This window comes from Onychostoma macrolepis, chromosome 03, assembly GCF_012432095.1.
Source record: "Onychostoma macrolepis isolate SWU-2019 chromosome 03, ASM1243209v1, whole genome shotgun sequence".
Classification (NCBI taxonomy): domain Eukaryota; kingdom Metazoa; phylum Chordata; class Actinopteri; order Cypriniformes; family Cyprinidae; genus Onychostoma; species Onychostoma macrolepis.
In genome coordinates, this window is record NC_081157.1 from 31,897,904 (window position 1) to 31,912,370 (window position 14,467).

A 14,467-nucleotide genomic window follows, 5' to 3' on the forward strand; every position below is an offset into this window, starting at 1 on the left:
TTCTAAGTATTTTCTGAATTATGGAGTGACAAAATGAGATACCCAAAATTAGTGCATATTTCATTAAATAATGCCTCATTTGCATATTTAAACCTAACATTTTAGAAAACTTGTAATACAAAAAATGTTTGCAATTATGAATGTAATCAATCAACTAGGTAAGTAAGGCGATAACTATTAGTAAAAAAATGTACCCTATTCACCTGCAGTGTCTCGCCTTGATACTATGGCAAAGTTATTGCTTTTCTTATTCAAACTGATTTTTTTTTTTCATGAATATATGGTTGACCTGAAGAATGAAAGCTATATCATACAAAATTATGAGCTATATCGCCGCTTATCGACACTAGGGGTGTCTCATCTCACGAGATGAGACAAAATACAGATACTTGGTTCAGTAGATATAGACAATATTTAATACTATTTTTAAGAAATTTTCAGTGACAAAATATTAGTCTTTTAATTACAAAAAGTAAAACAATGCAGTTGTATTTAGAAATATTTTAACTAATCTAGGGCTGTAACTAATGATCATTTTGGTAATCAAGTAATCTACTGATTATTTTGACAACCGAGTAATCTGATATTTTTTCGTAACCCAATCAGACCTAAGTGAAAACCAGGCTTTAGTATTATATAAACTAACGATGAGGCAACAATAATTAGTTCAAATAAAAATCAAAACCAAATAATTACATGGTTTTATTGAACAACACTGTTAAAATACATAATGTAATATGCCTATACATAATATGAGCATAACCAACTTAGGTAGTGTGTGTGTAATATATATGGCTGTAAAGACACCCAGCTAATGCATTTTACTCTCCTCTACCTCAAATAATAAGTTATGCACAGAGGACAGGAAGTTTAATATTTAATCAATTCATTATTCTACACAAGGTAGGGAAGACTGAATAAGTAATTGCACCTTCATGACTTTATAATCACTCACGGTGAATAAACCTAATTTAGAAATCAATAAGACGCAGAGCGACATGCTGTTGAGACTGTGAGACCAAGACAGTACAGAGCAATTGATAAAATATGAAAATTAATCAAGACAGGTAAAAATGTAAATTAAAAGATGGTGGTGAAAGACAAAGACACAGGCAGGGACTTCCAATTATAATCAATGAAATGATCAAATAACGTCAACCACTCAAGACGTCTTGTGGAAAAGCTTTTAAACAGCGTGAACAAACCCCATTATGCCAGCCACTCTGCTAGTGCATCAAAAATGACTAATTACACAATTTGAGTCCTTTAAGAGGGAATCCAGCTGGCAAACTGTAGCCTTAATGGCTGATTTAAATTCATAAGGAAAGCTTGCCAAAAAAAAAAAAAAATCAGATTACTGGTTAATTTCAGCATGAAATTAACATTAATCTGTACTGACATGTTCCTTCAACCCATCTAATACTAGCTACAAAAGCATGTGGCATTTGTCAGCAAGACTCAAGAAGTGAACACAATATACAGGTCTCATCAGGCATTTATTCTTTCAATTTATGCATAAGACAAGAGATTAAATGTACATATTTACAAGGTTTACACAAAAACTGAACAAAAATTGTCTGGGTAGCAGGTGTTGCTTGTTTATTAGTGTTTATGATCATAAATTGTATAAATATGAGACAGGCTCTACAACTATACTTTGTATTTAAAGTGACTTTGTGATTAACGTAATCCATCATATGCATCCACAGGTAACTCCCCGAGCAGCTCATCAAGGTCATCTTAAAAGAAACAGTCACAAACACAGATTAATACTTAAATGCACATACTCTCTTCACAATTATATAAAAACAAAAAAAAAAAAAAACACCAAAGCATCTGAAAATTAAAAAGTTACATTTTCTTTCCCATCTTAATTCAAACAGATAGAACAATTTAGCACAGTATACCACCCACTGTTTGGAACACAAATCATTATTTGCTGAAATTTAATAGAGTCTAGTGAATTGTGTGATAAAAGCCATTAGGATAATTGCATTATTCTTATCTGAAAAATCTCACATGGTATGTTCAAATAAAGTGCAAAGAATGTAAAAAATTCATGAATGAAAAAGAATCCAGCTTAGGGGTGTGCGATAAGCAAACATTTATCACAAATCATGATACACTCAAAATGCTGGCTGAATTATAAGTAACATCAGCTCATTCTAGGCCTGACAGAGCCTAAGGTTCTAAGGTTATAGATACTACAGTAAACCCATGGTCAGGTTTTGTAAGGATACTGATGTAGATTCAAAAGCTTTCTTATGCCATGTGTGACCCCTCGTTTTCTTCTTCTGTGCTGTTTAGTATGTCAAAGCAGTTGAATATGGTTCAAATTAGCTGAAGTATCGAGTCATTCAGGGGTCAGAAAAGAGTTAACAATTTTTTGTGCCAAATTCAAATGGGTCTGGCAAAAGTATCCATTTAGACTTAGCTTGGCACCCTGCCTAGATCTAGTTCAAAGGTTTTTCTAACGTCATACCTGATGCTTTTTACATGAAAATTATGCAGTTCATGAAATTATAAAACATCTACCACCAGTAAGGGATGTCCAATATTGTTAAACCAACATGGTTCAAATGATGTAGGACATCCATGTGACTAATAGGTGTGGGACAATAAATCGATATGGCGATATATCGCGATCCTTCTCCATGCAATATGAGAATCGATATATGGCACCAAATATCGATATTTTAATTAATACAATAAGGTGCTCTAAATAGATTTCCCTGTTCACAGCGTCTAAAAATGCATGGAAATCGCAGCCGAGCCATTTCCAGCTTTCCAAAACCTCTCTGACTCTGAGCAAGTTCAATGAACCGCGTTCTCTATATGAAGATGGGGAAGCACGAGGAGCTGAAGGATAAACAGTTTTATGTGAACAAAACTGGATGATCTCCCTCTCTCAGATATTACAAGTGCGCATTATGCAGTGTGAACAGTGGGCACCGACCGGCAGAAACAAATCTGCACCTATGGCATGGAGGACAAAACAAAACCTTGTCAGAGCCACAATGCGGCGCAGAAGTATGCAGTGTGTGTGCTTGCCGCACATCTACATTTGAAATAACGAACCTGAGCGCGCAAAAGACGCGATGTGAACGGCTATTTCTTCGTGTGGAGCTCCGTTTTTATGATGAGAGGAGTAGAAAGGTTGAGAAAGCACTCCAGGTAAATTTTGAAATATACCAGGTTTATATTATAGTTATATTATATCTATTTATCCATTTATTTATTTTTCTATTTGTTAAGCAGTTAAATGTGTGTTTACACACAGAGAAACAGAAAACTGTAAGCTTTTAATAAGTCCAAGAATAAAATGATTAAATTAGACTACTCAACGTGTTAAAATTGATTTACAGAACTTTTTTTTTTTTGCTGTTTTCTAACAGTTTGGACTTGAATAAAGAAAACAAACTTGCACTTAACCTTTTCACAGGCATTTTGTTTAGACAGATATCGTGATGTATCATTATAGGATTTTCTAGAAATATATCGATTATCGCAGAATCACTGTATCGTGATATTATCGTTATCATGAGCCATGTACCGTGATTATATCTTATCGTGAGGTACCCTGCGATTCCCACCCCTAGTGACTAACTAGTTATTTTGTCCAATTTTGCACCATACTATGATGGTTTGGTAGCAAATTAAGTTACATTATGGGAAACAACCCCCAGAGCAGGTTTTGCTTGGCAGTGGAAATGGAATACAAGCAACGAGTATTCACAGAACACTTAGGGCAGAGGTCCCCAACCACCGGGGTGCGACCCACTGTGGAAGAGTTGCTACCGGGGTCGCAAGAACGTTCTGGGAAAAATGTGTATAGATATGACACCCTGTTATTTATTGCGTGTTAAAGATTGTTCTTATTTTGTATTTTTGTCGTATGCGATTGATATAGAGTAGAAATTTGACGATTTCATGTTAAATAAGTAAATGAAAGATTGCTCTGATCTGTCACATATTAGGGGTTAAATGGATCGCAGTTTATCCGTGATATGTACGGATGAGACCCCACTGTTCGGCACCCACATGATTCACAGATTCATTTGCCAATAGAGTGGTGGAACTATGATGTCACTTTGCAGGCAAAAACCCGGAAGCGAGTGCATTTTAGCACGTCCGGGTCCATCGTCCCAGAGTCAATGGGTTTTTTGGTTAAATCCCTTAAATAAGGTCCGTGGTTCAGACAGGCTTAAGATACTTTCACGTTTTATTCTACGACACAAAACACACCAGTTACACCCCACGCGTGATTTTTTTTTAAACTTATGTTTCTTAAAGACGGTTGCTAACAAGTTGCTAGATGGGACTACATCAATTTACAGTATTTTCCAGTTGTAGTATAATTTGTAATTCAATTAAACTGTAGAACAACCAATGAATAGTTTCCCTCGTTTTATATTGTTGTTCGGCTGTTTTTTGCTTTGTCCTGAAATACAACAAGTCTTCGGAGGGAAGATGCTCGTTTTATCGCTTACTGATACAGAGACTCTGGGTTCGTATCATAAGGTAAACTCATATTACGATTATTACATGTAAACACCACATTTACAGGCTTTACGTGGTCAAAGTGAAACTTTAATGATGCATAGTGCTTAAAGCCACATTAAAATTAAATGTTTACGGCCACAAGAAGCTGTAAGAAAGCATAGATTGAGGATTTCCTAGAAGCAAGGATAAAATAACTTTGTGTACCCACCCTAACAAAATAAGAGCTGAAATGTGGTACTTTATTCACTAAAATAAGTTTAATCTTACCATATCCAAAAACTCGCTCACTGCTGTTATTTAATAGATTAAATGCACTAGAATTTTATTGAGTAGTAAGTGAACACGTTTTTAATTAAAATATTCATATTAAATCAAGGATTTATTGACTTTTAATGACATTTTTAATGAAATGTACAGAAATACGTGCTTTCATGTGTCCTTCAGTTATGATTTAATTTATTCACTATACTATATTGCCAAATGTCTCATTTCAGTTTGGCTCTAGTTTTGTATTTATTCCAGTTTATATGAAATGGTTCATGTAGCGTGGATTAAAATTCATCCACAGAGTAAATCCTTTTACTGAACGTTAAAAGCAAGTTTGAAAAAAAGTTGCCGTATCGTGCTGGTGGTGACACTGAAGGCGGGCGACGGTGCTGTAGTTCATTTATAGCCTAAGTTTAGCTTTTAAGTTCTGGCACTTGTATTTAGGTTTCAAAATTCATCAAAGCAATAGAGACGTGGAAATAACGAGTTGCCTATACATAAAACACATAAAAATAGCCTGTGTCAAAAACCCTTCATAGCATTGTGATTCTCTGTGCTTCAAATATTTTTTTCTTGCTTATCCGAAAAAATAATACATTATATAAAGCTATTATAATACTATGTAATAGACATACATATACACACAAGGCCTAAAATTAATACTCGCCAACAGACAGTAAAAATCGTCGCTGGCAAGTACATGTAACAGTGTCAGTCGCCAGTTGGCGGGTAAAACTTTTGACGGCCAGCTTGTCCCTAGACACGGTTCTAATAACTTTTACCTCAGAAGATATTGCTGCTTCATTTCGGAAGATTAACTTATCCCTTCTTTATTCTTCATAACCCGAGAAAAAATAAAATACGCACCACAAAATGAGTGTGTGAAACAGGTGTAACACGATGGCCTGCTCCATTTGCCAAAAACATGCAAAGGACAAGAATCTCAACGTTTTTTAGGGACGAAAAAAAATCTTTTGGCCGGTAAATTATCACGTCACCGGCCAATACACACATACAGTACATACATGAATATTTTCCAAACGTAACCGGTCCGTGGTGTAAAAAAGGTTGGAGACCCCTGACTTAGGGTATTTACACTTGGCAGGTTTGGTTCAATTAAAACTAACTCTGGTGTGGTTATTTTAACTGTGTAAATGCTGCCATTCAAACTTTGGTGCGCACTAAACAATCGGACAGAAACCAATCTTTTCAGGGGGTCTCGGTCCACTTCCAAATCAACACTGGAGCAGGCTGAAAGATACACAGAAAAGGGACTGAAGACATCTAAATGAACCAAAACAATGATGCGATGTTAGGGAGTTCCTGCTGTCAGTAAAAATACCAATCAGTCGGTAAAAATACATCGAGTGCATTTAGTCCAGCACAAAGCCGTTTTAGAATCAGGGCTCGCAAAAAAAAAAAAAAATCGCTAGCCCGACGTCCCGGGGCTATTGTGTTTCCAAGTTGGGCTACCAAAATGTATCACCGCCTGCCCGACGGGCTCCTTAAATACAGATCTCCCGCGGGTCCTTAAAAACTCTGAAAGTGAGTTGTATCAAACTTAAGGCCATAAAAAGTTTTAAATGCGTTAAATGGTATAAGCAATGTATTAATTATAATTTCAAGAGGTCTTACAGTTGGGGACAGAAAAACAAGAGTCGCGATACGGCAGGATTAAACTTCAAAAAGCAATGATGTCATTGAATAAATATGAGCTCTGCACGTTTCAAGTCAAAACGCGGCGCGGATGTCTTTATGTGAATGTATCTGAAGGTAACCGACTGTCCTCAGAAACGTGTCGTTGGCATTTTAATTTCATTTTACCTATAATTCCTGATAAAGCAGCGTTTATGAGCGCGGAGCTGCTTTGCGTACAGTGTTACCAAGGAAACCGCAATATTTCAGCGCTCCTAAAGCGCCACCACGTGGCAGAGAGTGAATCTGCATTTCCAAAAAGCCTTTCTTGCCGTTTATGGTCAGATCAATGCAAATATCAACTTTTTACGCAGCAAACACAGAGCTGTAAATGAGAAAGAAGTTGATGTGCCCTCTAAAAATCTAAACAATTAAGACAGTAATATTTATACGTTTTAAATTAACAATGTATATGCTTGATTGATCCCTTTTCATAAAAACGGTCTATAGCCTGAAACACTGTTGTATAAGACTTTTGTGAAAACCTGCATCTAAACTGTAAGTCATGTACTTTTATGGCTCAATACTGTATGTTACCATAGACATTGTCCAACCCCGCTCATTCTGTGTTCATTTTACTCGTGCAGCTCTTAAAATGGGTCATAAATTGCCTTAAATATATTTAAAAATTCTGCAGATACCCTGTAAATAGTGAAATAAAATTCCTTCCTTCATATTTGTTGATATTTGTGTATTGAAAATATATATATTTTTTTGATTGACATTTAAAGTCCTATCTGATTTTCTATATTTATAAAAAAAAAAAAAAAAAAAGGAATTTTTTAATTCCTTAAATTAATTTTCGGGCTACCAAAATCTGAAGAGTACCTGCCCGAAGGGCTGCCAGGGATTTTGAAATTTTGCGAGCCCTGTAGATGTTAGGCAAGTTTGCAAAATATGCCATAAACACTGTCCAAACAGTTTGTGATATCTATTTGCCTTTTTTCTATTGTATCTTTAGGCTTGTTGTTAAACATTACAGTGAGAACGCCAAGCGAACCAGGTCTAACTGTGACATTTGCTTTTTTGGACGAGACCAAAAGAACCAAACGTACAAAAATCTGTCACTCCACTCACACACTCTGTTCCACACCAGCTTTCAGCCAGTACATCGCTTCGAGACTAAAACAGCACACTTGCTTGTGTGATATTGCTTAATTGATGATACTCCAACATACACACCTGTGTCCCATGCTGTGTCTCCTGTTGGTCTTGTAGGTGCTTGACAGAGCTCATTAGAGACAGCTGCAGCGTCTAAACCATCAGGAGCCCAATTTTCCTCAAACACATTTTCACTGTCGTCTTCGTCATCAAAGTGGAGCTCCATCAGAGAGACCGGGCCCCCTGCAGGCCTTGTGGATTCACTATGCAATGTAAGCTCCTGCATGTACATGCAACAACCAGGGTGAAATGAACAAAACAAAACAGAACAAAGACACCACCAGAAATTGTTTAATTAAGGAACATTTTGGAAAGGAAGCATCTCCTGAGGACAGGTAATTCACAAACAAGCAAAATGCTGGAGACCATATCAGGCTCATTAAACATCTGGAGAAAGTAGGGATGCACCGAATATTCGGCAACCGAAATTGTTCGGCCGTAAATAGCAAAAAAAAAAAAAAAAAAAAAAAAGCCGAATAAGCGAAAAGACCGAATAAATTGTACCGAACAATGACACGATCAAATAGAGGCACGCAGTTATGCAGCAAACATGTCTGCAGCGTGAAAGTATTTAAAACTGTCAGAGAAAGACGCAAAAATGATTCCAAGCACGAAGCACCGACAGTTAGATGCTTAGCGCTGCATCTCAAGTCTCCGATGAGAAGAGGAAGAGGTGGTTGATGCTGGTTACTACGATGATTGAAATCGCGAAATGGCTTCAAATGATTAGTAAATAAACTGCAGAATGTTATGTTTTCTAATACACACATGGAGTGCATGTATTCAAACAGCATTTGTACTAAAACACTGTTACTCGTCATTTGCTCAGTAACATTTTTTTTTTTTTTAAAGACACGTGACAATGTGACAAGTGCGACAAACACCTTCCCAAATTCGTAATGAGAATCATTTAAATATCTGCATGCTGTTGTCAACAAAAAGCACTACTAAGATCTTCCTGCGGGTTTCTGCCAAAATAAAGTCTAAGAAAAAGCTCCATCAACACTCATAAATGTTAGTATTGTAATTTTACTGTCGTTCTGTAAAATCAAATAAAAAAAGACAATAATGATAATAATAATCCTACAACCGCTCTATACATTTATTATAACATTTACAATAGTGTTCAAATTGGGATCTGTAATACGTTTTAAAAGAATTCTCTTCTGCTCAGCAAGGCTGCATTTATTTGTACAGTAAAAAATAAAAAAATACAAATAAAAATAAAAACAATTCCATGCCTGATTCAAGAAGGGGGTCTCAAATTGCAAAAAAAAAAAAAAAAAAACATTTTAGCAACTTATTAATTTTAAGTTAAATTGTGCTTTGTTGGTATAATGTCTGATAGAATGTTAAAAAATGTTCAGTGTTAAGTAAATATTTTTAAATTGTTCTGTAATTTTTATTTTAAAAAATTTTTATTTGAAAAGCAGGACAAAACAGTAAAAAGCACATTTTCGGCCTTCGGCCCAGTGTTTCATTTTGTTCGGCTTCGGCCAAGAATTTTCATTTCGGTGCATCCCTAGGAGAAAGTCTTTAGAAAATAAAAACTACAGAAAAGTAAAAATAAACTGGAGAACAAAAGGTGACTCACCAGTGGAGAATGGGATGGCTGGGAGTTGTGGAAAACCCCATCAGGTGGGTATATCCTGAGAAGGTTATTGGGTGTGACGTTCAGGTAGTGATTTCGGTGTGATGGTGAAAACACACCCACCTTTAAAAATAAATGAGAATTATGTGGACTTCTTGCCTCATTCAATAGAAACACAGTAGAGGACTGGAAATGATAGAGAAGGGTGAAGGATCTGGATCTACAAATATTATAAGGACGACCTTGTAATGCCCGCATGAGCTACCTGTTAAGCCATGGCTCGGAGTAATCTAAAGTGTATATTATTTCCTGTGATAGTCTATAATGAGGTCTGAAATATAGTTACTTGTTTGAGTAGTAACACAGCTCCCGTCTTGAGCTCTCCCAGTCTTTCCTCTACCAGGCGACGATGAACCATGCCCTGCATCTCACCTTCACAGTGCAAAACAAAAAACAGAAAAAGTTTTTAAAAAAAAACTTTTGAAAATAAGAGTGCAATCAGACCAAGAACACCAGCTCAGTCAGTCACCTCCCGATTTCAGTCACTGTGATTGCGTGAGTGAGAGAGAGACCCATATCACAATGGAGAAACATATTTTCTAAATACTTTAGCAACTTAAATTTCATTTTTGAATTTTATATGCTAATATTATTATAAAAAGCCACAAGTACACAGCATACAAGCACCCTAGCCTCATGAAGTTGGAGGAGAAAAAGAGTCTGCAAAATGATGGTGACTCTGAAGCAGCTAAAATATAGTTTTCATTTTGTTTAGTCGCTGCCTGGTGGTGTATATACCCTAATTATTAGTACCTGTGGGATCTCTGAAGATGGCCTTTGCATCTGCATGTGTGTGTGTGATACTCTTCAAGACGACAGCCATATTAGGGACCTTATTCTTAGCTAGCTGCCTGAGAGCAGCCTGGAGTGAGAAAGCGATAAGTCACAAATAAGCACCAAAGAAAACCAAGAGAATAAGAGAAAAGAAAAAGCATAAGTTGCAGCACAGCCTCAAGGCCATTGGTAATGAATCAAGTGAAAAGCTAATCAGCATTTGTCAGCCTAATGAATATTTAACACACGTGTACCATTAGCAGAGGATCGTTATGACACACTGGGCAAAACACATTAAAATTACATTAATAATCACTTTAAGGTGACTGATGACAACAGTGATTATGTTTGTGTTAATCATTTGGGGAGCCGAGATTCCTCATTTGTCCTGATTATAGCCATGGACTTCCACTTTAGGCATAAATATAAGAAATACAAATATTTATTGTACAAATCTGGATAAAAATGAAGAAATCTGCAGACGAATAAAGTTCTATCCTTAATATTTTTAGCACAAACACTCAGATAAGCTCATTTGAGATTTCTGAGTAGCTCACCTTGCGGAGTACCATGACAACACTGTAAGAGTGCAGAAAGCAAGAAGGGTTCTTCTCATCCAATCCCATCTCGGTCTTCATCACTGCCCACGGACCCCTGCTGAACTCCTCTTCCTCACTCACCTGAGAGCTGGAAACCTGCTGTGAAAAATGGACACCTTGTCCGATGAGTGCAAGTTTGGGAGTATGTGTGAGAGAAAGCGGACTTTAGAGCGATTCCGCACAACTGTAAAAACTTAATTTTTTTTTTTTTTTTTTTTTTTAAAAGAAGGATTCTCAATTTAATTATTATTATTATAATAGAGCTATACATATTAAATATAGCTGAGATTGAATATTTAATCATTTTTATGCACATTTTTCCAATTAAATGCCATCATTTAACACTAAACAATTAAGTTTAATAACACTACTAAATATAATACTAAGAAAATATTTAAATAAATATCCATTTTAGAATGTTGTGATGCATAAAGTCACATGTAGCATTTAAAATAACTGATTTTTTGTTTTTTAAATTCAGCCAGAATTGGCGCAAACATTAATTATTTACTTTTAGGTAATGTTTCTTTATATAAATTTGAGTCTCCTTACATTGAGAATGTATTTTCTGTACTATTTATATTCTATTTATTTATATTTTGAAATAGCTTTTAGTTATTTTTATACATTGTTTTCACTTTAGGTTTTAGTAATTCTGTTATATGCTTTTGTCATTTTTTATTTTTAGCTTCAATTTATTTTTATTTCACTTGTAGTTATATTAATTTAAATTTAGGGTAGGCGAATTCGATCCCCACCCTCCCTTCAAATCACTCTGGAGTTTCTCTCCCCTAAAACTCCAGAGAGCTGCAGAGTTATTTCCTTGAGTTGGCAAGACAACACTTCTAATTTCGGTTTACGTTTTAAGCCTTTTTTAATCTAATATTTGTATATTATTTTATCTTTTTATCAACTACAAAAAAATTATTTTTAAAGTTTAGCACAATTTACATACAGCACTTCTTAACCGAGCAACAGCTCCATGTGCAGGCGTCTGAGGAACTGCCACAACAATGTCATCAAGACTCTGTTCACTGGCCTACAAGACAACAAACTGAAATTAAAACATGCAAATGAAAATAAATCAAAAATACAATTAGTCATTCATTAGAAAGCAGTGGAAATTTCCAGATTGCAGGGTACAGAACAATAATAAACATCAACAGGTTTTAAAGAGAAACAGCCCTGCACTGCAGTGCACTAAATATCAGTTCTGAGCAGTACATAGTGTGTGACATTAACAATAATAATAAGCTAAAATAGAACTTGGCTGACCTGCAGAGGTAGCGCTCCTGCCGGGCCAGGAAAACGACGTGCTTTGGCTGGCATCATGCGGCTCTGTGGTCTCTGAGGTGTCTTATTGGCTGCAGACACCAGCTGGACCAGGTGATTGGTCAGGACAGGCGTGTTGAGAGCATGAGATGTAAATGTGGAAGAGGACTCCGTAGTAGAAGACACAGAGTGGAAGAGAGACCCATGGGGCTGCAGCGGGGTCCTCGGTGTCGAAGCACCCCTCTGGCACGGAGGCGACACAACTGGAGGCCTGGGAGTCACAGGTCTGGGGAATCGTGAGGCTGGTGTAGCAGGACCATACATGTAATTTGCATTCCGCAAAGGGGTAGATGGATACATGGGGCCTTGGATGGTGGACACAAATGAGGTGTTGACTAAGGGCCGTGTAATTGACACAGAGGAGGTAGCGCCGAACCTCCCACGAGAGGACACTTCTGGTGCCGACGGCCTCATGCGTTTAGCAGGTGAAATGTTGTCCAGGGGTGCAGCTGGATTATTTTGTGGCTCAGAAACCATCTGATGAATGCTATCCAGTTCCTCCAGATCCACATCCCAGTCGTCAAAGTCATCCTGAGGAGGGAGGTCTCTCTGCGGGACTCTAAAAGATGCTGGCGGTGGAGGGTTTATTGGGTTAGAGGAAGGTTGCAGGGATGACACAGGCACTCGGAGAGAAGAAACAGAGGCAGAGATTGACTGATGGCAGGGCATGGAGAGATCTGGTAGGGCATTGATAGTGCCACATGCTGGTGTACGAAGAGTCAGAACAGAACCAGATTCAGACGCATTTTCCCCTTGGCCTGATGACAAGCTAACAGAGCTCTGCTGTACATGCAAGGATTCAGATGATGGTGCTACAGAAGGAGCTGTAGAAGATGCCTGCTCTGATGGACACGTCCAATCAGCTTCAAGCAAATCCTACAGATGAGAAATTATGGATGACAGGATAACCAAGAAAAGATGTGTGTGTGTGTGTGTGTGTGGTCATTTGTAAATAAAACTTCTAAAAAGGCAGAACATACAGAAATATAAAAGTTATAGTCTGTCATTATTTCTAAGCACATTATAAAGCGTAACGTTACAGTTAACGTGCAAGTGGCATTACTCAACTATACTAACAGGCTTTAAATGCATTTTAAAACTAAAAGTAGTTTACATTCCAAACCTCATCATCAAACTCCTCTCCAACGGTGAACAAGCCCTTCCATTTATTACAAGCCTGTATTGACAAACAATAAATATCAGCATTAATAATCAGCTTAACGTTACATAGTTGTTAGTTAACAAATTAGCTAACGTTAGCTGTTTGTATATAGCTTACCGTCGCTGTCATGTCTGTTCAGTTAAAAAAGAGCAGATATATAACGCGACAAGCATCAACTGTTAACGTAAGCAACTATCCGTTGAAAGTTTTATTCTCATTTGATACGCAGACATTGAAAAACGCCGAATATACATCGCATAATCTCTGATTTTTACACCTTCGCGCCGCCACGTTCAAACACGCACGGCGTGCGGGACGTAAACAGGTCACGTGTTTTGTTGGCGCGCTCAGCACTGGTGGCGCAGCGCCATCTGCTGGATGAGTCCACTTAAGTAGTAGTGTGCTACGCTGAGGAGGAAAAATGTCTCAATTAAGCCGAGATTGTTGGCAAAGGCGAATAAGATATTACTTTAATTTACACTTTTTGCTAATAGCACCTAATACTAAGCAAATGGGATCTATTTTCTACCTCACTGAGTTCAAATTGTATCTGCCTTTTATTACAGCCACTGCTGCCGCTAAAGCTTAATGAATTTTACCACGTTGAGTCAGATGTAGAGCACTCATAAAATGTGAGGATATGCATAGATATTTCTAAATGTGTAAGCGAGTCTCTCGGTGGTGACAAGTATAAAATAAAAACTATAAAATAAAAATTATGTGGCTAGCGAGGTTAAATTATTCACGAACAATGAATTAAATATAAGTCTACAAAACTACAGAAAGGACAAAGCAGAGCTTATAACCTACATAAACTTCAGTCACACTGATACATGCCAAGTTAATGTTGACTACTATAGTTTTAGATAAAAGGCGAAAAACGCTTAGTTGAAAAGTTTGAACATTGAAATGTTTACAATTTTGTCAGTACTAAAGTTACCAAGCTAAAAAAAAAAAAAACCTAGAAATATTAAAATGACAAACATATTACTATAATAACTTAAATTAGAATGAACTGAAAATATAAAATGCCTATTACTATATTTTATTATATTACTATAATAAAAGATGCACTGCAATATTTATAAGGATATAAGTTTATAAACCGTTGAGTTTGCTTATTTGCTGGTCACTTGAATCAGGTGTTAAAGGGAATATCCAAAATATATAATGTTGAGGGATATATACAGTCAGGTCCATAAATATTGGGACATCGACACAATTCTAACATTTTTGGCTCTATACACCACCAAAATGGATTTCAAATGAAACGAACAAGATGTGCTTTAACTGCAGACTGTCAGCTTTAATTTGATCAGGTGA

General features: G+C 36.7%; 1 protein-coding gene across 2 annotated transcripts; it reads right to left on the reverse strand.

Annotated features, from left to right (window-relative positions):
• Positions 1-1,460: 1,460 nt before the first annotated feature.
• Positions 1,461-13,511, reverse strand: hrob (homologous recombination factor with OB-fold). Of its 2 annotated transcripts, none has more exons than XM_058771578.1 (10): positions 13,262-13,511; positions 13,106-13,159; positions 11,926-12,858; positions 11,606-11,689; positions 10,609-10,746; positions 10,031-10,139; positions 9,564-9,649; positions 9,221-9,340; positions 7,648-7,846; positions 1,461-1,739 (listed from the first exon to the last, which is right to left on the reverse strand). In XM_058771578.1, the coding sequence occupies exons 1-10, from the start codon at positions 13,271-13,273 to the stop codon at positions 1,681-1,683; spliced, it is 1,794 nt and encodes a 597-aa protein (XP_058627561.1). In that variant the 5' UTR covers positions 13,274-13,511; the 3' UTR covers positions 1,461-1,680. The 2 variants fall into 2 exon arrangements, with proteins under 2 accessions (XP_058627561.1, XP_058627560.1); XM_058771577.1 differs by having other exon boundaries at positions 10,609-10,749.
• Between the last annotated feature and the right edge of the window lie 956 nt (positions 13,512-14,467).

Bases quoted from the DNA above. Each gene is read 5' to 3' on its own strand.
- hrob (XM_058771577.1), bottom strand. The intron at 9,650-10,030 runs GTACTAATAATT...TGCACTGTGAAG, and splicing joins CATCTTCAGAGATCCCACAG to GTGAGATGCAGGGCATGGTT. The intron at 1,740-7,647 runs GTGTGTATGTTG...GTTTCTTTTAAG, and splicing joins AGACACAGCATGGGACACAG to ATGACCTTGATGAGCTGCTC.